At 42.6% G+C, this 26,258-nt stretch overlaps 2 protein-coding genes and 3 non-coding genes across 6 annotated transcripts; 1 reads left to right on the forward strand and 4 right to left on the reverse strand.

The window, feature by feature from the left end:
* Positions 1 to 334: 334 nt before the first annotated feature.
* Positions 335 to 16,687, reverse strand: eogt (EGF domain-specific O-linked N-acetylglucosamine (GlcNAc) transferase). 2 transcript variants are annotated; one of them, XM_031843013.1, is made up of 16 exons: positions 16,151 to 16,687; positions 14,360 to 14,612; positions 13,444 to 13,544; positions 13,058 to 13,166; positions 12,734 to 12,828; positions 12,553 to 12,657; positions 9,612 to 9,718; positions 8,691 to 8,794; positions 7,692 to 7,784; positions 7,316 to 7,387; positions 6,448 to 6,534; positions 3,181 to 3,249; positions 2,780 to 2,841; positions 2,481 to 2,600; positions 1,914 to 2,016; positions 335 to 1,657 (listed from the first exon to the last, which is right to left on the reverse strand). In XM_031843013.1, the coding sequence occupies exons 2-16, from the start codon at positions 14,561 to 14,563 to the stop codon at positions 1,511 to 1,513; spliced, it is 1,578 nt and encodes a 525-aa protein (XP_031698873.1). In that variant the 5' UTR covers positions 14,564 to 14,612; positions 16,151 to 16,687; the 3' UTR covers positions 335 to 1,510. The 2 variants fall into 2 exon arrangements, with proteins under 2 accessions (XP_031698873.1, XP_031698880.1); XM_031843020.1 differs by having other exon boundaries at positions 14,360 to 16,687.
* On the reverse strand, positions 4,723 to 4,794 carry trnae-cuc (transfer RNA glutamic acid (anticodon CUC)). Its single transcript has one exon. It is a non-coding gene; the product is annotated as a tRNA-Glu (tRNA).
* trnae-cuc (transfer RNA glutamic acid (anticodon CUC)) lies at positions 5,989 to 6,060 on the forward strand. The gene has a single exon. It is a non-coding gene; the product is annotated as a tRNA-Glu (tRNA).
* Positions 11,438 to 11,510, reverse strand: trnar-acg (transfer RNA arginine (anticodon ACG)). The gene has a single exon. It is a non-coding gene; the product is annotated as a tRNA-Arg (tRNA).
* Positions 16,688 to 16,795: 108 nt separating the features above from the next.
* On the reverse strand, positions 16,796 to 26,233 carry tmf1 (TATA element modulatory factor 1). The gene is made up of 17 exons (XM_031842999.1): positions 25,474 to 26,233; positions 23,998 to 25,376; positions 23,351 to 23,454; positions 22,913 to 23,039; positions 22,627 to 22,732; positions 22,120 to 22,262; positions 21,565 to 21,731; positions 20,898 to 21,054; positions 20,222 to 20,314; positions 19,925 to 20,081; positions 19,613 to 19,805; positions 18,678 to 18,747; positions 18,496 to 18,588; positions 18,256 to 18,378; positions 18,000 to 18,158; positions 17,634 to 17,759; positions 16,796 to 17,546 (listed from the first exon to the last, which is right to left on the reverse strand). Exons 1-17 carry the CDS (start codon positions 25,604 to 25,606, stop codon positions 17,406 to 17,408), a joined length of 3,471 nt encoding a protein of 1,156 aa, XP_031698859.1. The 5' UTR covers positions 25,607 to 26,233; the 3' UTR covers positions 16,796 to 17,405.
* Between the last annotated feature and the right edge of the window lie 25 nt (positions 26,234 to 26,258).

The raw sequence follows: 26,258 nt of genomic DNA on the forward strand, positions 1-26,258 counted from the left end.
CCCGCGTGGCTCAGATGCGTCACTGTTCACTTAGTAGCTTTTGAGGTCATCCAGATTTATTATGGTGACAGTAAAAACTGGACTAGTGCCCTTTTGCGAAGAGCTCTCTCTCTCCTCAGACACGAACTCACTAAAATAATGAAACCCACAGCAAAGAGCTGTCCGGTGTCAGCAGGAATCGGCCTTCAGTCCCCCCCTTCCAAGGTCAGACTTCAAAAGATGATTGATTAAATTAAGATGAATTAAATTTCTGATGCCAAATATGGCCCGCACAGACAGGAAGACATTCTTCAGCATTTTTAAGAATCATTTATTTCATAATATTACACAGCTTTGAAATATGAAATCGCCTACAAGTTCAAGCACAGCCCCGACTAAAAAGTTCTGACCGAGTTTAACTCGGTTTCATCGATAAATAAAACATCACCTGGTAACACGAAAGTCATCTGATCGCTCAAAATACTCCTGTGCATTGCATCAGCCGCATGCAGATTGTGCTCATTCCATCTTAGTCAAATTTACCTAAAAATACAAAACAGCATTCCAGAGTTTAGAAAAGGTAATGTCACCAGCAGCACCCTCATCATTTGACCATACTGACAATGCATCACACCAACAAACACAGAAACGTTTAAATAATGAATGTTACGACTGTAAAAGAACACCATGTCAACTGTAAAGACAGACACACAAATAAAAGGTCGATTTAAAAAGTCCACCAGATGTTTTTTTAAATTTAGCTGACAAAAGCAACATTATTTTTAAGTGGAGTGTTGAATTTTACTGACAAATACTTGAATGTTTGTTCCACAGTGCTTACTGTCAATGTGTTGTACAAACACTAATACTGATATAAAAGAAATCCCTCTTGGCAGGAGGAGTGTCTCAGTTACCTTCTGTCTCTCACTTTTAAAACTATTTCGATGAGCAAAAACTTAAATTCATATGTCAAACTAAATGCAAAAAAACCTGTAAGCGTGAATCCAGCATGTGAATACTGCACATCATATTGGACTGGAGTGTGCTGGATGTGCTCAGAAACTCTTGTCGACAGCTCTGAGGAGGCTGGCGTCAAGGTGACACTGATGAAATGTGACAAGATGTCGCGTGTGAAGGGATGCCGTAACAGCTGCTCATTAGCTAACTTTGTCGGCGTGGAATGAAGTAGACGCAGCAGCGGTAATGAAGAAACATAGGACACATCGTATCGCTCTCCAGATGCTGCGACTGCACACGCCTCGCCTTTTAACTGATTTGACACTAATAAGAGCTGGTGGTGGAGGCTGTTCAACCCTGAGTATTACTTTTCACTCATCCAGACCTATCAAAGCAGCGGACAGGAGGTGACAAATACTCTACCAGACCACTGACGGATGATGTAACTTTTAAAAAACAATCGTATAAAATGACTCTGCCAATGTGAAGAGCGCTTTAGATCACAACAAACGAGCGGGTTGGTGTTAAAAGTTCTTCAGCGTCCGGATGTCTGTGTCCCACACTCACAGAGACTCTAGAGTTCATCATGAAGGGTACGACGCTGCCATTTGGGATGGTGTGTGACGTACTCAGCTGCCTCCAGCACAAGGCGCATGAACTCCCCCACATCAAAGGAGTAGTTGGTAAACTTCGGATGGTCCCCGAGGGTTGGATGGTGACCCTGAGGGAAGAGACGGAGAAACGTGTGTACATAAAAGCATTAAAATGTGTGTGTTTTGTATCGTCAGGGTGTCCTAGCGATTAGGTGACGAGGGATATAACATGCGCGAGGAATGAAGCCTGTTCGTTTGTTTTTGCAATGCCTCTAATTGCCCATAGTGAAATGAGTGTAAGTGTGTGAAGATAGGTGAGATGAATTGAGAAGGCTCACACTGAGGTGCCTGAGAGCTAATGGCTGGTACGGGAGTTTCCCCTACCTTGTCCTGTGGGTGCACTTTGTCCATTTTCTGCCAAGTCACGTATCGAATGCCCCGAAGCCGAGCCAAATCTCGATAGCAGCTCTCATCCTGACAATTATATCTGCGAGGGACAGATGCACACACTTTATCTCTTGCTCTACTCGGTCTGCCTCACTTTCTCTCTCTCTCTTTCTCTCGCTCTCTCTTGCTGTACAAACACTGTAGTTCTCGCTCTGTGCCACTCACCAAAAGTGCACACAATACTCCCACACATGCCCATTCTCTCTCTCTCTCTCTCTCTCTCTCTCTCACACACACACACACACACACACACACACACACACACACACACACACACACACACACCAAAAATCTCTTCTACCCAGGGTAGCCAGGTGTGATGGATGCCTGGTTAATTAGACAGTATTTCAAAGTCATACACCAAGTGTCTGAGGGCTACTTTGGGCACAGCACGCTGCCATCGCTCTCCCTGCTCCCCTCTCTGTCTTTTACAGTCTTTCACTCAAACACACCCACACCCACACCCACACACACACACACAGGCAGACAAAAAATGTCACTCACAGCTCAAAGATTACAGCCCAGTCAGGGAGGAAGAGGAGGTGCGTGAGACCCGCCCCGTGCATCCCGATAAAGATGTCAGAGTTGCTGGTGATCCTCAACTGCACCAGGAAGGGAACATCCCTGAAAGGCAGTCAGGGAGTCACACATCAATCATCTTTATTGTGTAAACACTGTTGCTGTTACAACCTTTGAAAAGCTTTACATTGACTTATTCATGTTCAGCACTGTTACATTGCTGACCAATGCCAAGCAGCACTGAATACTTCCCGTAGTACTGTGACAAGCACTCTATAACTCACTTGTATTTGTAGTCCACCACGTTGACCTCCAGTAAAGGCACAGTCTTGAGGGCATTTACCAGCTGTAACAACAACAGAGGGAGGTGTTCTCTGATCAATGAGAGAGCAAACAAATATAGGCAGCGACCATATAAATCACAAGCCTTTTTTACTTGTACGGTTTATAGCAAATACGATTTTAAATAGGCACTTAACAGATGTGGGCAGTAAATCAATGGTGGAAAGGAGGGACTGCAGGCGTGAGAGAGTTGTACAGAGAGAAGAAAGAGAAGGAGACAAAGAGAGAGAGAGAAAGGGAACGACAGAGAAGGAGGAAAAAAGGAGAACAGGATGGAGGGAAAAGAGCAAGTGCAAGAAAGTTAAGGGACAGAAAGGAGGAGGGAGGGCGGTGCTTCACTCACTTCCACTTGGTTTAATATCCTTCTGTATTCTGTGCTGCGTGCCAGCAGGGTGACACGAACACGCCCCTCCTGAAAACAGCAATGCGCCCAATAATCAATCAGCCAAGGACAGGAAAGATAGGCGGCTGGCAAAAGCCTCTATTTAAACTGTGTCATTTTTACAGCACAGAGGAGACGACACATCAGCTAAAATCACATTACAAAGTATTTTTACAGAGGTTTTCTTTTCTGACGAGCTCTTATTAGTTTATACAGTGTGTAGGTTTAATATATTCTTCTGCTGCCACCTTGTGTTCTGAAGGAGAACACCTTACTAAATGCAGTGGGCGTATATGTATTTAACACAGATCTCATGTATTCTCTTCTGCTTAAATATGTTTAAAAGTACTGAAAAAGATGCCATTCTGAGAAAGACCAGGACTGAGTAGAATCATGACACGGTGGAGATGGGAGGAGAGGGCCGGTCGAGGCGGATGAAGAGGACACAACAGAGGAGAGCAGCAGTGTGAGTCTCTGGCGGTGCCATTAATCTAGGGATGAAAGGAGGAGGGTCAGGGCAGAGAGGACCTCTCGTTCAGTCGCAGGCCTATCGCCAGCAGCCCCACGTCTCGCCGAAAGGCCTCTTAGCATATTTCCAGTGGCGGCCGTGAATACCCAATGAGCTGCTCTACAGGAAGGAAGAAGTTATTGGGCTTCGCCGGTCATAAAGATACATTCAAACGCTTCAAACCTGGGATCATAAAACACCTGTGAAAAAGTGCTGAAGAGTTATGGATGTAGGAGGAATAAGGAGGCGGCTGTGGCAGTATTCAAGTGTGCGCATCCATCTTTCAGAAACTAGAAGGCTATACGGTCAGCGAGGAGCTCTTTCCCTGAGTTTATCGTAGTAATGAAATCACCTCGTCGTAGTGAGTGGAGTGACTTGGTGCTCCATCACACACGGTTGCTCATTCTGCTCGTCAACATACATTTTACTTCGAGAACCTGATCTTTGCTTAAAACTGTAAGGAAAGCCTGATTAGTAAAGAAGTGAACAAGTTGTTTTTCTATTTTCTTCTGAAAAAATATTTTCACTGAAAAGATATTCAGTGCTTAGTTTCAGAAAAAAATAAATGTCCTAAGGTGTAAATTGTCTTAACAGCTTTTTAGGAGAAATATTGTGACATTCACAACATAGGAATCCGAGGTGCAAGAAAGAGTGACGGCGACATAAAAGTCAGTGATATTCAACAGAAAGCAGAGACGCTGGTGGAAGGGGTCAAACATTTTCTGTCACACATTTGAACTTGCTAAAGACTTGTAACTGGAGATCTATCACAGCAAACAACTTGCAGCGTTGCTTAGCCAGTTGCTCCTTTCACTCATGCTATTTTGGTGCAGGTGTAAAAGGACACCAAATCAGTAAACCTGATGTAGTGCTTTGGTTTTGGCACTTTTACTAAACACACTATCTTTCTCAGTAGGGGAAATTGTTGGGTGTAATGTGACAAGGCCCCTTATTGTGCAATCATCAGATATTAAATCAAGGAGACAAAGAAAGCGTTCCCTGACCGGGAATCGAACCCGGGCCGCGGCGGTGAGAGCGCCGAATCCTAACCACTAGACTACCAGGGACCTGTTTCCACTCTCTCAGCAGCTGAAAATCTAACATGTGGAGCAGTATAGTCATTTAATCAGGTCTGCACAAATTTACACGTTATCTCCAAGATCTTTCCAGGTAGGATCTATCGTTTCTACATAAGCACATACAATGTAAACAGAGAGGGTCAGTTATTAATAGTTAAAATCATTATCTTCCTTTTCGTTTGATTCACAGTGGATCTGTTCATGTGTCTGTGGCAGGAAGGAGCTTGTGTTTTGGTGAGAGAAGTGCAGGTATGCTGATGTGCATGTATGTAGTCTTTTTGCCATTAAAACGGTGTTTTTCTACGGCACAGCGGTGAAAGCCCCGAATCCTTAACACGAGACCACCAGGGAACTGAGTAACTAAAACAACATGCCTTCTGTGTGAAACAACATAAAACTATGATTGTTTATGGATAAACATGTGAACCAGAACCCTACTAATGGTTTTAAATGTTAAAGCTAATTGACCAGAAAGTGCACACGCTTTCTGTTACCGCAGACTATTTCCCAGTCCTGTGATTTCTTCCCTTCCAGGCATATAGTAGCTTCCACCCGTAACAGCAGGCTGCGACAATCAACGTGCAGAGAGCTTTAGATCACAGTGAACAACTCACAGTCTTGATTTATTTGTCAGTCTGTTGTCTTTGAGACGGTATCACCAGCCTTGTATTTTCAGCGAAGAGCTTTGCAAGATGGGAGTCTGCACGTGGATGTAACATATACATTTAATATCAATCTGCCCATTAACAGCATATTAAATACAGTTCAGTCACCTGTTTGTGTTGGTTGGTATGTAAAATTATGACCCGATGGTGCCACAAGATATCATCAAAGTCATCATGGATCATTTTCTGGTACTATATATATATATATATATATATCCATACGGATATCCATGGCAACATGTTGTTGACACCTCCCTGACTATCATTGTCATACTACAGCCTAATTTATTCATGCATTACTGCCATTCAGACTGGTGCTAGAACTTACACCAGCATTTCCCAGGCAGAGGGAGACAACTTGAGAGGTCTCCAGTCTATGAGAGTCGGATTGATCAGAATGAGTTTTCTTTTTCCTCTCCTTTAGTATAGTTCCGATGTCTAAATTGATGATAGATTGAGTGAGAAGATAAGCTGAGATGTGTGTGTGAGTGACCCTTTTGACATTTAACCATGCAGGTCCCTGGTAGTCTAGTGGTTAGGATTCGGCGCTCTCACCGCCGCGGCCTGGGTTAGATTCCCGGTCAGGGAACACCTTCTTTGTGTCCAGCATGATTTAAAATCCTGTTAAATGCACAATGAGGGGCCAACAATTTCACATACTGAGAAATATATGTGTGTTTAGTCAAAAGCTGACTGAAGAAGGCTTCTGGCTTGTTTCAATAACAGCTTAATTGATTTGAGAAGTTTTGTCACCAGCAACTGTTGATAGAGATGCTCTACAGCACAAAGTACAGCCTGAAAGATTAACAGTAAGAAGGATGAAAGACACGACGTCAGCTTCACTAAGATGGTACTATTACTACTACCTTTACTACTCTATTGGATTGTATTGGATTATAAATATGTTCATGAAACTGGGTCCATCCCATGCATATAAACAAGAAAAAGACAGATTCTGAAAAGACGTTCTTCCTACCTTTGGAGCGTCTCGCGGGATGTTCAGTCGATGAAGGACATGCTGGGAGAACGCCCTAAACATCCCTTCACTGTAGCAGTCTGAGATCTGACATCAACACACCGCAGAAAGTGTCAATTTCACTCACATATGCAATTTATTTTTCATCCATCCATTCAATTTAAAAGAGTGTATTAAAATGATTACTTTGGTTGTTTACAGTCATGCAAAAAGATGATCAATATTTGCATTTTTTTGAAAATGGACTCTGGTTTGGAATGAATTGCCACACTGCTGCATTTCACTGGGTTGAGATGAAGAACATGTAACACACTGGGGCTCTGGCAATTGTACACATAATTCTAATCTCCCTGGGATCAATATCATATGAGCCTATGCATCTCTCAAGTCCAACAATCTCACACATACACTGCTGCACTGCAGCTGTACATGTGAGCACATGAATGTAAACATGACATATGCTGCTGCAGTGGTATTCAAAGCATGAACTTGAAGCTGAGCTGTCAATATTTCACACCCCAAGGCTGAAAGCACAGGACAACACATATTTACATGGTATCATCTTTGTAGTAATCTCCTTGGAATTATCATTTAAATAACGTGAGCACCTGCTGAGCTTTTGAATACATCACATAAATATTTGACCTGAACTGCATATTTATGACTAAACCGGATATCATTGGGAAAGAAAGACCAATAAGTTATGTAAGATAAAAACATGTAAATGAAAACAGAAACAAGGCAATATTGAATGAGACCATTTGTTGAAAGCAAATACATGTAAAGTACATCTATCTGGTTAGTGGCCCCACACACACACACACACACACACATGCACACACACTAATACACAAAAGGGGAAACTTACAAGAGGCGTGTTGTAAAAGAGGCCGTATCTCATCCTCGGGAGGAGGGAGAAGAAGGCATCTTTAAAACACACCTGTGGACAAGAGTGAACAAATCAACCAAGTGAGCATTCAGAAATCTGTTATGTCACGCAAATGTTGTTGCTTTCACAAATATTGAAATGATGATGCTGGGTTGGGTTGGCTGCTGTAAACATCCAACCCAGTGCCAGGGGTCGGTGTCAACACTAAAGGCTTTTAAATTAGCTTCAATAGACGAAGACTACCAACCAATTTGGGTGGTTATTACTAAACAACTATACTTGAGTAAGTGATGAGTTCAAGACCGATATAAAACAGGAGCGTGCGATGACCACACAGAAGTGACATTCCACCTACTCTTTTCGAGTCATAGGTCTTCAAGTGGATGATGTCATCTTCCGAGAAGGCCCTCCATGTTTCACTGAACAGATCACCATAACCATAAAAACTCTGGGAAAAGACATAAAAAAAAAAGAAAGGAACAAATGTTAATCAAATTAATGTTACGTCTGAAATGAAAAACAAACCAATAAAATTAGAATCAACTACAGCCTTAAGCTCTGCCTTCTGTTTTCAAACTCTGCTGGTTGTGTTTCTCTGAAGCTGTGGTCTTATACAAAGTCTGTTATCACACTATTATCTGCCAGCCTGCCACTGTTTGGATTACAGTGTGCGGTTTGTGCTGAAAGGTCACTGCTTTCCTTCTCCCTGTCACTTTTCTCTCCTTCCCTGTTCCTCTTCCCCTCTGTGCACAGTCAGGGGAACAATGGGCCGGATAAAGCTGTCTGTAAAGCATTCTGTTTTTCAAATTGGTGTTTCCCCCTTGATGTCTACGTCGGGCACATATGCCACTGACTTGTTAAACAAAACCTGTGACTGAAGTGCACTGCAGACAAAAACATTGTTTGGCTTTCCCCGTTGGGTTATAGAACTCAAATCCAATCTCACTTTTCAGACACTTTTTTTTTTTTTCCATCTGTCTTGGACACAAAGCTCTGTCAGTATTTGTATGACTCTCTGTGTTTTCTGTGTTTTTTGAACAATAACATCAGAGAGGGTGTTTTACAGAGGAAGAAAAGCTCAAATATACGCCTGCATCTGACAAAATGATCGTATGCGTCAGCATTTTGAGATGTTGAGTTGTATCGTTGTGACCCAAGAACAGATGTATAGCTAAAAGAGGAAGTCACCAATTCACCAGAGGCAGCTGGACAAATGTAAAATCCTGCCTTGTGTGTCATTTTGACAGTGTACACTGTGTGCTGGTTAACCTTAAATAGAAACAACAAATTAAGAAATATCTAGATTACACCCTTGCCTCCATTGACTCTGTAATGGGAGACAGCAGGTACCCACCGTGTCCCACATGATGATGTTGATGTCTGAGCTGAAGGAGTTGTTTATGTGCTGGGAAATGTAGAGGTTGACAAAGTCACAGAAATGGTGGTACATGTTCACCCCTGTTAGGAAAACACACAAGTATTATTTTAGTGTTTTTAGAAAGTGTGAGTGGAATCCTTGCTATCCCACATTGTACATAAGAGCATGTGGTATTGTGTTTTTTTCACGAAGGTACAATAAGAGTAAAGGTTTTAGCTACTTGTTTAGGTTGCAGGACTTTGAATTAAAGGGGGGCATATCAGTGCTTGTGCACATTTATTTGGGTATCTGGAGTGCCTTCCAATCCACAAACTGTGAAATGAGACAACCCAGACAGTGTTCTTTGGGCTGCCTATGTCAGAAAACATGTGATTCAACAAGCCATTCAGATTTGGCTCCCCTTCCTATGACACATGCAGGCACGTTAGAATATACCGCCACCCATCTGACTGTCTCCACCCACAGCTTAAGAACTACCTTAACTAGGGGTGCAACGGAAACGGACTAGAAAAGCATTAATGCAGATGTCCTGATCACATATTTTTACTGACTATCGGCCGATAACCATCATGAGTAAAACTTTATTTCACACTGTGATGGTTAAACTGTGTAATTAATCCGCGGTTCATATGCATGCCGAACTGTGAGGGGGGATCCGTACAGATCACGGATCGACAATGATCTGTTATACCACTAACTTTAACATAAGGTGCACCATATTTTTCTCGCAAAGCCAGACTGGGCTTTTCGGGGATGCATCAGACAGACAGAATGAGAAAAATAAGTTTTTTTTTGAAAACTGAAGAAAGTAAAAATAGTAGAAACCCTAAAATACAAGAATGAACCTATAAATTAGCATTATATGACCTTTAAGTCATGTAAATCTTTATTACCTACCAGCATCCAGTTTCATGAAGACAGAGGGCTTTTCAATGACAACGTCACAGTGTCCATCCTGTATGGGATGAAAGTCCAGCTCTGTGTATGTCTGCAGCTCAGCATACCTACAAAAACAGCGCAGCACATGAAGTTAGTATCATAAACACAATTGTAAAAACTCTGCATGAACATGATGGCACGCCATGGAAACAAACATTACAACCCCAAAACGGGGATGTGACTTCCTTAAAGCTCCTTTGGGATGTGATTGGAAAATGTCTGACTTTGGGTGCTGCCAGTTGAAGCATCAACAAATTGTGACGGACAGCAATTCACCAAAACGGGGATGTTTTGGGGTAACTACAGATGCTTTCATACAAAGTATTGAAGTAGGTGTGCCATCGACGACTTAAGATTTTAATAAGAAACCTTCCTGAAAATGTTAACACATGATTTGGAAAGGGCTAGTTCATTAGGCTTGATAGTGATTGATAATGTGATTTGGGCTTTGCTTTCACACCACAGTTGATTACAGAGTTACAATCGTAATACTTGATTGCAATGCATCCTTCAGTATAGCGAACATTCACTACACAGGAACCTCACGGGCTAAACGATATCAGAAGCTTCAATTCAGCAACAAACAAGAAATTTTGGTCCTTGCTCCATTATTTCTTTTTCAAAGATGGCTTAAAGTGTAAGTTACCAAATTAATCAACTTGATTAAAATAATCAAGATAGGAAACCTGACAAGAAAATTTACAATACAGGAACCTCGGTTGCTGACAAAACCAGGCCCTAAAATCAAGAGAAATTTGACTGCGGAGTATGGGATTTACTGCTACAATAGCTCAGGTGCGTCTGATTGAGACAATTATTGGAGGTGTTGAAGATTAGCCCAGTTCACATCTGTGTAATAGAGTTCAGGCCCCCATGTAGTCTTGACTATTAGTTATAAAACAGGGCAAAAATTACATTCCCTGACCGGAAATCGAACCTAGGCCGAGGTGGTGAGAGCGCCGAATCGTAATCACTAGACCACCAGGGAACCATTTTCCTAAATGCAACACCCGAAACGGTCACATGTAGAGCAGTACACTCACTGAATCAAGTCTGTTCTGCACATGTCTACAAATATACTGTATATGCTGTGGTATAGGAGTTACATTTTATTTGTATCAGTGAGGTGAGGACTGACTCATGCATTCATATCTTCCAGCAAAAAAAAAAAAGGTACTTGCTTGTCCAAACCATTTGGTACCTTTAAATGTAGTATGCATTGTTGTGCGCACTAAATATTTAGTTGTTGTTTTTTTTGTCCCGTGCTTTAAGAGCGTGTTTAAAGGCTAACGCCTGGCCTAGCATACTGCAAAATAAATCGATTCATAAGTTTGAACACAGTATGCAGTATGTACTGTATACGGCATACAGCCTTCATCCGTAGTATTTAGTAGGCAGTTTCGAATACAGACAATGACTCTGACCGCAAGCCCGCTGGCAGACCTGCTGCGAGATGTGGCTGGCCAACTTCAGAGCTCTCTTCTGTTTGAACGATCTGTTCGAACTGTATGTAAGAAGTGGACGTAGTCATCGGGACGTCACCCATTGCTTTGTGGATCGCCGTTATGAAGCCAACATATGGGACCCTATCTTCCATGTATGATGTATAAAAGCCTTTTTTCTGTTATATCATCTTACGTTCCTGTTTTCATTATTTTCAATTTCTTTGACGTGTCATGTTATTATCTGAGTCAGTGATTGCCTCTCATTGGTTGGGAGTTCACAATAAGAGATTATGAACTGCTGCATTACATGCACATTTTGAGCAGGAGGAAAACATTTAACGAGCCAGCCAGGAGTCGAACCTAGAATCTTCTGATCCGTAGTCAGACGCGTTATCCATTGCGCCACTGGCCCGCTTGCCCCCTCTGAGCTTCAACCTCCCCTCCTCCCCGCATTCCTGACTGGCCCTGTCTCCCCTTTCCGGACTGCTTTGAGAGGGAGCAATGTGTGTTCCAGTAGCTTAAAAGTCTTTGAATACATCATATGTATGTTGTGATCTCGGAGTTACATTGTATTTATATCAGTGACGTGAGGAGGACAGACGTCATTAGTTCTGTTTAACAAAACAAGGTCACAACTCCCGCTGTGTCATTGATCTTTTGAAATCACAATGGGTGCTAGTTTTCTTTAATTCATACAATCACCAAGTCTCTATGGCAGTCGAATGGGGGAGGCTACTACTCCTACTGGGATCACGCCACATGCCTTTGTGTCTGTAACAGATTTAGCAGCCATCTATACACTGTCCTCCCTGAGAGGGACCCAAGAGGCAGGACATTAACTGCCTCTACGCTGTACAGAACAGCTAATACCTAAAGAGGCCTGTTCAGCAAAATTCTGGCAATACAGTGCACAGAGCACCAGCTAGTGACAGTCTGTGTTACTACAATCAGAACATCCCATACTGCCTCTTGTCACACAGGCTATTCAATCCACAAAGGCATTTCCCTGGTGGTCTAGTTGTTAGGATTTGACGCTCTCACCACTGTTGCCCCGGTAAGATTCCCGGTCAGACTGCAAGACCCAGAGCGTGATGCGAAACACCTGGCTGTCGCTGATTGGTTATCAGTTTAGTCAACAAACCATGTTTAGTAGAAAATCCTAATTTATTGTGTAATTGTAATATTTGACACTAGAATGGCTATTAGTCTCACGCTGTGCAATGAAGGTTTAGTTTGTTAACAAACGGAAAATTACAAAGTGTTTTACACAACAGCTTTGGGTCATCGCTCCCTGCTGCCAGGGGCCTGGGTTCGATTCCCGGTGTGGGAACATGCTTTTAGCCTCGATTAGTGACTATAAACCCGTGTCTCTTTTAATTTCCAAGAGCTCACACCAAAGTCATTGGATTGAGCTCAGTAACTGAGTGAGTGAATGTGTGTGTGTCCTGCCTCACCAAGATTGCAAGGGGCTCTTGTGCTCTCCCTCGGCAGCAAGTGATCGTTTGTTCAGTCGGCAACAACCACCGATCTCACCCGTCTGAATGAAGTCCTCCCTGTATCTGCAACATAAACATGGATGAGGTTGTGTCGGCATAATGTTTTATTCATGTGCATGTCACTTTCAAACATACTGACCGCTCATGACTTCTGCGCGGCTTCCGGAGGTCCAGGTAGAGGTTGGTTGCCTTACAGAAGCGAGTGTGGCTGCTACATCTTAACGATGAGTCCCCCTGGAAAAATATTAGGAGTAAAATAATATTCAGTGTTCAAGTGATATTAACTCTGGACCTTAGATTGTGAAAGCTGTCTCTATACTATACCTCCCCAACATTACTTCTTTTGAACAGCGAATTATGTTGAGGTCTATTGTCTGTGGACTCTTTTGTTTCAGTGTCTGCCTGTTGTTTCTTCCTGTTGGCTCGGTAGGCCCGTGGGAACTAAGGAAGTGTGCGGACTTACTGGCTTGCTGGCCTTGCAGAGTGTTTTGAGCTCAGAGAGGCGCTCCTTGACGTAGCCAAAATCAGCCTGCTTCCAGAAAAGCTCCTGGGCTGCCTCCAGAGAACGGGCCCTGACAGATCACAGATTTAGCCAAAACCATAATGGTTTCATCAATGATGCATGCTATGAATAAGTACACTTTTACTTTGGAAAAACGTATGTGGTTCAGTAATTTCAATACCTATGAATAAAAGATTTATATTATTTGTTAAATTTAGGATTGCTGAACACCTCACACATCTTGGATGGCTGCGAAGAAAATGTGTAAAGTAAATTATGTGACACGCAATCATCTGAGAATGACAAATTCAGAACGTAAAGTGTGGATATGATGTGAGGAACAGTACCATGCGGAGTCAGCTTTGGTACAGACTGGATAGCTGAAGCGCTTCCCTGGATCACAGTTGTTCTCGTAGCCCCAACAGGCAGGCAGATCCTGCAGTGCATCCTGTTGTAAAACCACGTATGTGAAGTGTGAATATATACATGTGTGTGTAGGTGTCTAAAACCCTAGGGGTCCGCGGAGGTACTGCAGGGGGTCCGCGAAATTTTTGGTTGATTAGACAATTAAAGAAAAAAAAAAAATGTTTTGTTTTTTTGCCCCCCAAACATGAATCTGTCCATTATTTTAATGGTTCAGTATTGTATGCAAGATAACAGGTATGTTTATGCATGGCAGTGGCACTAATAGGCCATCACTCATTTTTGTTTCCACATTTATGTTTAAAATGAAAACATCAATTTGAATAGCTTGTATGCATGATTATCATGCAATTGACAGACAATGTTGATATTGACATTGGTATCAGCTGACAAGGTATGTTTATAAATGGCAGTGGCAAGGCCACCCTACTCACTGTACCTTGCACATGTTTAAAATAAAAACATGAATATATGAACCTGTGTATTGTTTGAATAGCTTAGTATTGAATGCACAATAAAGAGGTATGTTTATACATGGCACTAGGCCCAGTTTAATATAAAACACAATTTTATACAATATATATAGTCGGGGGTCCCTGCTCCATCTCTCTATCAGTTTGGGGGTCCTTGGCCTGAAAAACGTTGAAGACCCCTGCTCTAAGTCATTTTTAGGACTTTTTTACACAACACATACACAGCAAGTTTCATGTTGTTATGAGTCACGATCTAAATCTCAAGGCACTTGGCAGTCAAAAGGGCTTTTTGAAAGATTTTCCTCACATTACAGCGAAACTAACTAACGTGTTACGGCTCTAAAAGTTGACAGAGTGCATATCTTACTTTAAAAGGGCAGAGCGGGTCCAGGCGGCATTGCTTGGCGACCCTCTCGTTGTTGTAGAGGAAGTAGGGTACGTGCTCCGGCGGCAGGGAGATCCTGCTGTGGTTGAGCAGTGGTGCTGGTGGCTTGTGGTTGATGTTCTCAGCCTTCTCAGTGGTGACCACAGCGAAAGAAGAAATGATGCCCAGCGCTACCAAGAGCAGCATAGTCAGAATTACACAGACATGGGAAATAGCTGCTTCTCTTCACAGCCCTCTGAGGAGTAAAAAAAAAAGAGAGAAGAAGAAGTGGCGAGACAGAGAGACACGGACACAGACTCAGACTTGCACTCTGTAATCTTGCTTGAAAGCGAGACACTGCAGTTTACAAGCATTTGGCCACAAGCAAAGTGTGTGGGGAAAGTAGCTCTAGGGGATCTGAGCGCCTCATGAGGAGAGGTCCTGTTGCAGGATGTATTACTGACCTTTTTCCGACTGTTGTCTGAGCAATCATAAACTGAGACTGAAGGAACAAATGAGAACTGCTGGCTGGGAACAATGGGACCTAAAGTATTACTATATTTCCATGATCCATGTAATTTAAGTCTGGAGTTTGCATCGTGCTTACACAGCCCAAAGCCAGTTACATTCTTCACACCACGAAATAAAATAATATTACAGTGATTAATGTTATTGCACTAACCACACTGGATGTGTTTTTATAACAAGGGCTCATAAATCGTTGCACATCTAAAAGGAGCTGAGAAGGAGTGGCGTTGCTGTGTATAACTTAAAACGTTTATAACACCCTCTAAACAGTGGGCTTGCTAACGACAGGTAGTTATATAATCACCAGTCATTAAGTACACATGTTCTCAATGAGTTACTTACAAGTATTAGTTACTAATAAGGGTTAAGTAACAGTTAAAACATTCTTTGCTACGGGCGTAATGTCTGAAACAATGGTGCCGCTTTGACATAACGGCTGCTTTAATATAACGGCTGCTTTGACATAATGGCTGCTTTAATATAACGGCTGCTTTGACATAACGGCTGCTTTAATATAACGGCTGCTTTGACATAACGGCTGCTTTGACATAACGGCTGCTTTAATATAACTGCTGCTTTGACATAACGGCTGCTTTGACATAACGGCTGCTTTAATATAACGGCTGCTTTGATAAAACGGCTCTATAAGATACTTCAGGAGTAAAGCTAACGTTACATGTGAAAACCGTTAAAAACACGAGGCTGCCGAGAGTCTTCTTGTGCCTAATTATCTAAGGTTTACAGTTACTGTCGAGGTTTTTTTGTCCCCCTAAATGTTAACTTGTTATATCCTCCCATATCTTTGTCGCGCGTCGGCTCTCAAAGAAGTCAACATGACTTTGGCCAGCTAATGAGCTAAAATATGCTAGTATCAAACTTTAAGCTAGCGTCAATTAACAGTTAGTTAACTCAGCTTTGAGATAACGTTCACGCAACCCGCCAGGACGAGTCGGGGACTTGATAGGCATGTGAGATAAGACTTGATATGCCGGGATAATAACGCATTACTTACTCCTGTTCTTTATCAGGGGGTATAAAGTCTTAAGTATTTATGTAGCGGCTAACATGTCACGTTGGCGTTAGTTCTTTACAAAGCCAAGACCCCTTCACGTTAATTTAAGTTACAGATTTGGCTGCAAAAGAACAAGAGCAAGGACATGTGCAACATTTCCACGGTGTAAAAAACGTGTGACGTGCACATATCTGTCCATCAGTGGTCGCTTGAATTTGGTTAGTTTCAGTTTGAGTGTAAGGAGGTTTCAGTACCTGAATGCATAGCCGGCAATTCTCCAAACTGAAGCGATGGTGTTGCCGGTGGTCGCCATAACACCGGAAACCTTGTGGCGGGTTGTAATACGTAGCGACGGCCGCAGGGTGGCGCTGTGGACCACACTTTGTCCTTAAGAGTACTCTTAAAGCCTAAATGGTTTCTTTTAATTAAGAAAATGTAAATGACATGTAAAAAACATGAAAATGTAAATGATATCAAAACCAAGATAAATCATCTATTAATTAGGTAGATGAAAGACTGAGCTCAGAAAACTCTTAAATGGTAAAACCTATTATCAGATTGTTCAACATTACACAATTGTATCAAAATGTAAACGATTAAATGTTTCCCTTAACAAAAAGCACAACAACTGTTCCTGTGTAGATTATGTTTTATACGTTTCACATATAAAATGATTGTTAATTTAAATAAAAGTGTATCGGTCACACTGTCACAAGTTATGCTAATCCTGTGTGATGAAATATTGATTGAACTGTATGAAATAGTTCAGAACATGGAGATTTGGGCCTATTTGAAGACTTTTGCACAGCATTGAGATAATGAAGTATTTTCAATGAATGTAATGAAAATGCAGACTTCTAATGTGTGAACCCACATAATTCAAATTAAGAATCATAGTATTTCTCACCACCCAAATAAATGTTTATTCATTTACATATTTATAAAAAAGGTTTAAAATCCAATCTTTCTCCCACTGGATTTCAATCACAGACTACTCTCCGGTCTACACCACATTCTGTGATTTGGAAGGACATAAGAACGATACATAAAATTCTCTGTACAATATTGTTTTATATAGTTCTTAAACCATTCTGATTATGCATTAAGAAATGAACAAGGAAGAATTTGTATAGTGCAAAAAAGCTTGACCATCTCCCAACAGTTATAAACTGTTTATACAATACTATGTAAAGGTTTAAACATGAGACATTACGCCAAAAGCAAAGTTCGTAGAAAGTGCCAAATATTTCCAATGGACACCTGAATCACAAACTGTGACTGTCCTTCATACTGATTCTGTAAGAATATATTGTATGTTGTGCATAATCCCAACATTCCCACATAAATATAGCATGTGATAATTAATGAAAATAAAATGGATAAAGATGATGAGCTTTCTTTTGACACAGTGATTAAACTAAATCCTCTACATATTCTTTTTCGGGTGAATGCATGATGGTCGATTGGTTTGTTTGTGAGAGTCCCAACAGTAACACAGTTACAAACGGTTTATTTCTGGTTCTTCAGCAGTTCATCAATCTGGGTTTTGTACATGTTCTTCACATCTTCAAGGTCCAGTCTCAGCTCCTCTGCCTCTTCAGCCTTTTCTCCGTACATCTGCAGGATAGTGTTGTGCCTCTGCTCCAGCTCCTGCAACGCACAGCCCCACACACACATTAGAAGAACCTCTGCAAATACAGCATCAAGGTATCCTGTATCTGCTTTCACAGCCTTTACCTTGAGTTGAACTTTCAACGAGGGGATCTCCTGCACCATCTCCTCCATCTCATCGTTTTGATTGGTGAGTCGGACCAGCTCTTCTGCCATTACAGCGCGACTCCTCTCTAGACTGGAGATCTCAAGCTGCAAAAACAGGAGGACAGGAAGCGGGTACAAAGCTGGGTTTTAGTGCAGAGCATGACCCGTTGTTTTCTATCAAAATGTTCATTTTCCTGTTGATGCGTTTGGTTTTACCACATTTAAAATTGTAAGGAAACATTGTAGATTTGGCCAGCCTTCTGTCTGGTGACATGTAGCAGAACTATCAAACTAATACATACATTTTTAAGAAGCTTTTACGTGGCTTTTGTTCTGAATTGCTACCTGCAGTTGTGCCATCTCTCCTTCTCTGAGCTTGAGCTGAGACTGGAGGTTCTCTACGAAGCTGGAGCCTCCAGACAGCCTGGCGGCCTCGTACAGGTTGGTCCCGCTCATCGTCATCGACATGGTCATGTTACCCAAAGAGTGGTCTAAACAGTCATCCTGTGGAAGAATAATACAAAAGTACAGGGCCGGTCAAGCTACACATATCCACGCACGCACACTAATCATCACCATCATTATTACTCCCAGCATGTACCTGGGAGAGCATAGAGGTGTGTAGAGCAGCAGTGTCTGCCCCACTGATTGAGCTAGAGCGGGACAGGGAGGGTGTGGAGGAGGCTGGAAGCTCTCCTACAGAGTGAGTCATGGTCTTCCGCTCCTAATGAGAGAACATTTCACAACATTTAGAGAACAGAATCAAGACATCTTAACTGTCTAAATTGAGAAATTCTGATGAAACAGACTAAAGATTGATGATCTCTAAATCATCCTAAACCTTATCCTTGAGTGCCTCATGTGCCAGGTAGCATTTCTTCTTCTCTTGCTCCACCTTCATCTTCTCCATCTCTAACTGATTGGTCAGCAGCAGCTGGTGGAATAAGCAAAAAAAAACGATGCACGTGAGGGAGTTGTTTCTTTAGAGGAGAACAACAAGAGTAAGAGGGAGCGTTAAGGTACCTTTTCTTTCTTGGCGTCTTCTAGCATCCGGATGTGTTCTCCTCGCAGATTTTCCAAATCGACGTGCTCCCTACGTTGAGATAACGAGCAATAAGTCACGACAAACAACCAACCGTATCACAGACACAAAACCGGTGAAATACCCCTGTGACATACCTAAAATGAAATGAACACAAAAGTGTGCAATATAATGACAATTCTCTTTGAGCTTTTCCACTGAAAAAGCAGCTATACTGTTCCCCAAGCAGCCACAAGCTGTATACAACATTACTTTAAGTAGTCATACTTTCAGACAAATTTACACCTTTCAGTATGAGCTAAAAATGCCCCGAGGTAGCCAGGGGTCAAACTTAGTATCTAATCAAATGCGTTAACCATTGCACCACTGGCCCATTAACGGTGACTTGACATCTCACAAAAGTTAACGGTGTGGCAGAAAGGCCAATGTGTGCATGCATGACTGCTTCTGCCAGGGGAGGTCCCCCTGGCCTCTGCTTCACACTCTGAATCACAGATGGGTTTGTTGTGAAACAAAAACACTCTCCAGGAATCATTAGCATTACAAGGGGAGATGTGGTGTGACTGTAAGTGTTGTTGTAACAAGAGAAACTATACCAGTAATATTCACACATATGTATCTGTAAAACATCCAACAAATGTTAGATAATCAGGGTAAAAATGCAGTGAATGCAGCATAAAATTCACAGTCTACTGATGTTTTAAAATAAGGTTTCTGGAAACAGTGACACAAAAAAACTAACTTCAGACAAGACAAAACTCAACCATGCATCCTCTCATCTATCTAATGCCACACATTCATGAATAAATGCCTTGATAGAAAACTAGTACAAGTAGAAAACAGGATTAGTGGCGATGGCTGGATGTACCTTATCACTTAACATTGTAGGCTTGAGTTTTAAGTTGTGATTTGTTACCTGCTGCTCTCATCCTCAAGTTTGTCTCTCTTGTTCTTCTCAGCATCCAGCTGTGCCAGGAGTCGGGCCTTGTCCTGACGGAACAGGGAGTTCTGGGACTCGAGAGAGGCCAGCTGGGACTTGATGGACAGAAGGTCTTCTGTGGCGGATCGCTCCTTCTCCACAGCAACAGCCAGCTGTGCCTGGGCATCCGCTGGTGAAAAAGAAAAGGGAGATAAAAAAAAAAGAAAGAAAGATGTAAAGCTTTTCGCTTACTTTGTACAATACTGGATGGTGGTGTTTGTTTTACACATAGAGTAAAACTCCTCTTACCTAGCCTATCAGAGATGCTCGTCTCCAGTTTTTCCCAGGATGCCGTCTGTCCGCCCAATGAGGCCTGTAAGTTCTCAATCTGTCGCAGTAGGGGTCGTGTTGCAGAGGTAACACTCTGACTGAGCTCCTGGTTCCTCGTCTCTGCCTCCTGAATCCTCTGTGGAAGATGAAAAGAAATAAAAACCGGTGTGCATTAAGTTAAATAAATTCTGCCCTGGTCAAAATTCTGGGTATTTCTACTTCTTGCCAAAGGGAACCAGCTTGGTAGGACATCTTCTACTCATCATATTATGTTACCTGCTGCAGCTCACTGATCTCCTCCCTCAAATAATCTTCTTTTCTTGCTTGCTGTTGCTCAGCCCTCTGCAGAGCCAGTCTCAGGTCCGCCACCTATATACAACATTAAAGAGAGTTAATAAAGGTTGTACTGTTGAACTTTGCAGGGTTTCAAATGAATGTCTAATACAGAAAATAAGGAACACTAAATCAGAAAGGCTTGCTTTCATGTGTGAAATTAAATACAAAATACCATATTAGCATGCTTTATTGACTTTGGTAACTGATTATTTCTGTCTAGCTTAAGTAGCGTCTTCAACAAAATGATCAAGAACATGCTGTAGACATTCACTACAATCACCAAAGCAATTTTGAGAATGAAACAAAATCTGGGTATAGTGATGGAATCACACACCGTCAACCATGTGTGCTTGTGTGAGTGAGTAATCATAACAGGCAAATGTTTGGTTATGGGCCGCAGCATCTCCTGTACTACAGGAGATCAAACAATTAGCAGCAAATAATAGCTGAACAACTGACTCCCATTTGAGGTTTATTAAGGCTGCACCAAAGCCTACTGCAGTGTAACGTATGCACGGTGTGCTGGGTTGCTCACGCAGCAGCAAACTAGCAGATCTGATAAGCGTTCAACGCATGCATGCCAAACAGATGTGTCTACAGCCCAAACTTGTGTTACCTGATTGGCAAGCGCCTCTTGGTGCATCCTGGCCTCCTCCTGGGCCGTCTCAAGAGTCAGGCTCAGCTGCTCCTTGGCCTGCGTTTCCCTGCTAAGGGCCGCCTCTTCGGCCTCACTCGTTCTGCTGACGTGTGCCTTGTGAAGTCCTGCCAGCTCCCTGACAACAGAGACGTCGAAGTAGACCATCAACATCACAACCCTATTACAGTGCCGTCCCTATTTCAAAGAACAGTGGGACATTTGCTGTTCTTGGGCTCTGTACTTCAGCACACTGGAGCTGAAATGAAACAATGACGATGGGGTATTTATTATTCTAAGTATATGCTAATTTGTACGATTTCTCTCTGTCCCCTTAAAACTGGGGGACTATGTATAAAAGTGGTTACAGTTACTGTTCACTCAGTGTCGATGTAAACGTCTCCAAATAAAAAGGTGGAAGTCAATACGTTAACCTCAATTTTCATTGCATCATTTTAAATCCAATAAACTCAAGTACCTCACAATAAATGTGTCACTTTTTAAATACTTCATCTGCACTGTTTCCTCTGCCAACCATGAAATAATACAATGAGATGTGAAGTACAATTGCTGGCTTGTGAGATTAAATGTAGGGTAAGAGTTCTCGTTGTTCTATTCAGTATCAACAGAAGGGTGTGTCAGTGTTTACTTATACGAGCCGTCCAGAGCAGCCTGGAGGCTCCTGTTGTTCTCCTGCAGCTCCTCAGAGTCCGTCTGCAGTCTGCTCAGCTCCTTCTCCTGCCGCTCCACCACAGCGTTCAGCTTCTTGATGTTCTCCCTGTGCTGTTTCTCCACCTCTTCTTTCCCATCTAGAACCTAAACACACAACAAAAACACGCAGCCATGATTATACTACATTTGGTTATTTAAGATAATCAGAACTATATAATAGTGAGAAGTGCTGTAACTGAGGAACAGATGTCAAGACTTTGGGGGAAAACAAACAATGTTTTACATATGTTGAAAGAAGAGAAAAAGATAGCGGCATTAAAAGTGGTAAATCAAAGTCAATTTAAAATAAAACTGGAAATTTAATTTAACACTAAATTGAAAAAAACTAAATCGGACTAAAATGTAGATACGGTTCCTCTGAATCAAAATTGATAGTAACTGATAATGACAACTTCTTCACATATCACCAAACCTCAAAAGTGTAATTTCCCGATTGCAGGGAAAACATTCATTCTCTGTACTAAAAGCTGACCTGCTGCAGTTGCCGGAGCTCCTCCTCCTGCTCCTTGATTTTCCTCTGCTGCTTGGTGATCCTCGTGTCGCTCTCCTTCTCCTTCACGCGCAGTTTCTTGATGATGTTGCTGTGCTGCAGCTGCTGCTTGGACAACTTTTCGCCTCAAAAGTAAACAAAAATAAACACAAGATGCTGAGATGACACCCACTATGCCTGAGCAATATTTCAGGAACAAGCTGTTCATTCGAACATTCACGCTCTACTGCTACAAGATTGATGCGTGCATAATGTCTTCCCTGATAAATTATATCCTACGATTTTTTCCATTAATTCATAACCTCAGTCAAATAATTACAGACGAGTCTTTCGGGGCTTAGTGCTGTACAGTAGAAGCAGCTTTGGTACTATGCGAGACCGTCCTGGCTTTGTGGCGAACATTTTCTCGACTCTACATTCTGTCTAGAGTGGTATTCTGTGGGTTGGTCGACTGGAAGAATTACAGTCTGCTATATAATTTAGTCTTACCTTCTTCCAGCAGGCCTCTGATCTGCTCCTCCTTCTCTCTGATGATCTCTAGTGTATCACTGGAGTGAAGTCTTGTAGAAAGCTCTTCTCGCAGGCCTTTTATTTCCTGTAGCATAGAGAGAAATGTCATCTTTCACTTTGGACATCTTAGATTTGGGATTTAAACATACAAGTAGATAAATATGGGTTTGTTGTAAAAAGAATAAAGCATTTGTAGCTCTTGGAGAACTATCTCGGTTTGCTGCTGAGGGAGAGCGGAGCCTCAGATTATTAATATATGAATTACCTTCTTGGCTATGTCTCTTTCTTTGCATGCCAGCTGAGCCTTCCTCTCTGCATCTGCTATGCGCTGCGTGAACTCATCCTTTAGGGACTGAACAGTGGAGCTCTCCTCCTTCAGGCTTATCACTTCACTAGAGGATGAACGGACTCATTAGTGGAAGAGCTCATTGTCAAAAGCCGTACAGCCTCAAAGCGAGGATGGCTTGTAAAGCTCTGCAGGAGTAGATTATTTAAAGCATTTAACAATCACTGTGACTTCATGAAAACATCACTTGATATATTCAGCATTATCTCTTCAGTGTAGTTACAATAATTACAAAAACAGCTTTCTTATCAACCTTATGTATTTACAGTGCCATTGTGCACCGTGTGTGTGTGTGTGTGTGTGTGTGTGTGTGTGTGTGTGTGTGTGTGTGTGTGTGTGTGTGTGGCGTATACTCACTCTTTGAGATTGTCACACTGCTCCTCCAGTCTGGCCTTGTCTTTGCTGACTGCCAACAGCTGAGACTCTCTCATCTCAAGGCGGCCTGATAGCTCGTCAATGACCTACAACATGTCCACAACATTTGATTGTGTCTCAAACAGCAGAGGCTGAACATATAAATGTCACTCATGAGGTTTAAATATACGGTGAGTTTTACAGTTCGTACAGCATAACAAATTCTGGGACTAATGGGAGAAATACTGATATTTGACACAATGTTTTTGAACAAAAATGCTTACAATATATGGGCAGATATTTTAAAATACACTAGTGTTCAATTGTCTTCAACCACATGGCAAAATTGTGATTAAAGCTATTAGACAGGTGAAACATAAAGTCTTGCTCCGGACAACAAGAACGGAAGAATTCATAAGATGATATGGAAATGTGATGCGATAATGTAGCAAAGCTATTCACTTCTATTTTGCATGAAGGCTATGCAAAATACTGAGCTGGTAGAAATGCATTAGTTGTTACCCCAGAGTTATTTACCATGATCCATGCAGCTATATTGACTTTGTCAACATACATAAACATATATGTAAATAAAACTAATCTTTACGATTGATACCGTTCGCTACCTAGGAACACAATGATTATGCTACCTTTTGAAACTCCAAAATCTGAACTGTTGAGACACTTTTCATCTCTTCTGTGATTGGTGGAGTGATCTGTTGCTCGGCTTTGGAGGTGGGATCAGACAGAGCGCCATTAGCCTCAGATTCCTGTTCCGTCAACTCTTCAGGCTGCTCACTATTGACAGGCGTAGCGCTCCGTCCACTCTCCTCCATCTCATCCAGCGACTGCTCCATCATGGTTTCAGTAAAGCCCTCTTCTCCTTCATCCTCCACCACTCCATCTTCCTGCTTCTGGCATACGGCTGACGACACTGTTAAAAGAGGAGGGTCTGCAGTGACGGACGCCAGTGTCCGACTGCCAGGGACGTCATCATCCGAGTTAACCTCACTGACACTCCGGCTATCCAACGACTGCATGCTGAATGAATCTATGCGTTCAAATGCATCCGAGGAGGAGCCAGAGCTCTCTGTGAGTTTGGAATAGTCCTCCAGACGGGGGAAATCTCCACAGGTGGAGGCAGTGAGAAGCTGGAAGGAGCCCTGCATCAGGTGAAGGCCAGCCTTGCCCTCCCCCGTTTCCTGTCTGGAGCTGGCTGAGCTCTCACTCAACACAGACTCATGGTCAAGCACTTCAATGTCACTGGTGGTAGAGGTTCCTGAGGAGAAAGCGCTGACTGGTGGAGAGGGGGTATCATTTTGACGGTCCTCCCCCTTTGAGTCTTTATGCTCTACGAGTACTTCCTTAGGTGGCGGGGAGGGCAAAGGATCACAAGGTGGAGAGCTCAGAGGTGGAGAGCTCTTAGGTTCAGAAGTGACCGCAGCAGGTTCTAGTGAATCTGTAGTATCTTGCTCAGTCTGGTGATCTGATGGAGTCTGTGACGGCTCCGTTTTTGTGTCTGAAGACACTGCAGAGCCAACATCTGTCTTTTCACTGCTCTTGTCGCTGTCAGGGTTACAAGGAAGGTCGCTGGAAGAAGATGGAGAAAGTGGCTGCAGGAGGATGGTGTCTGCGTAAAGTGCTGCTGGTTCGGACTCCAGCTCAACTGGCTGGCTCTCAGCTACTGTCTGATTCTCACGACTCTCATCAGCAGGTGCTGACTTTTGAGTCTCCACTTCTGTTAGTGCCACAGCGTCTTCGCTGTTTCTCCTTTCCTTCTCCTGGGGCCGCCTTTGAGACTGAGCAGGGGGTGCAGACACCACCTGGGTGATGGAGACACCATGTACATCTCCGGGAGGCAGAAAGGTAGTGAAAAAGTTTTCGGATTCATCCACAACTGTGCGGGTGACAGGCGTAGTGATGGCCTCGGAGGAAGGAGGAGGAGTGGTGGTCTTTTCCTCAGGGGGCGCCTCCCACTGCGTCATTCCCCATCCTCCACTCAATGACAGCTTCCCAGGTATGGTGACATCTGACAGAAAATAAATTGTACCACAAGTTGTAGCAGTAATCCGAAATTTGCATCAGGCAACATTAGCTTTTTTACTATCCTATGTTACCCTACTTACCATCAAAGGGCATTACAACCGTGTTACCCCATTGGTCCTCTTCTTTGATGTCCAGAACTCGGTCGATTGACTTCTGAGCTGTCGTTAAAGCTTGTTTGGCGAAGCTGGACAGAGATGCGTTGAACCAACTCATTTTGGGCTGTCAGGCTAACGTTAGCTTAGCTATCACCAAGTTGTGAAACGGATCTTACGGGGAAATTTAGAGTTACCACACAACGTACAGTCACTTAAACCGTGTTTGCATGTTTCATTATCAACGATAACCTGCTGCGAACAATACTTTGCAATTTCCAAATGTTGTTCTGTCCAGAAACGCTTTGTTGACCGCTAGCTAGCTACCGCTGTACTAGTTAGCAAAGCTGTAAATCAGCCAACGCATAGCGTTAAAGGGACAGATACAGTTACAGTCCGCAAACTGGCCAGTTGGCATTCAAAACCGCATGATTTCTCATGTAGAAACACAGGTATCTCTAATACCACATCTAGAACTCTACACCAATTAAAAGCAAAATAATCAGAGTTTTTTCCGGCTCCTTTGCTCGGCTGTCATCGTTTGTTTTGGTCGCTCTCAGCTTGTAGCCCCATTAGCGTTAGCCTGCTCGCTACTTCCTTTTCCACGTAGCATGGTGACGTCTCGGCCCGGTCTGACGACAGTCCGCTGGTCTGACTCGGGATGAAATCCACAAACATGCATTTTTAATATTTAACTTCCCAATTATAGGGATTAAGGATGAGTGCATTAATGCAATACGTATATTTGCGTTTTAGCCTTCTTTAGTTTATCA

Source organism: Anarrhichthys ocellatus, unplaced genomic scaffold (genome assembly GCF_004355925.1).
Source record: "Anarrhichthys ocellatus isolate YVR2014 unplaced genomic scaffold, GSC_Weel_1.0 scaffold1, whole genome shotgun sequence".
In the NCBI taxonomy this organism is placed as follows: domain Eukaryota; kingdom Metazoa; phylum Chordata; class Actinopteri; order Perciformes; family Anarhichadidae; genus Anarrhichthys; species Anarrhichthys ocellatus.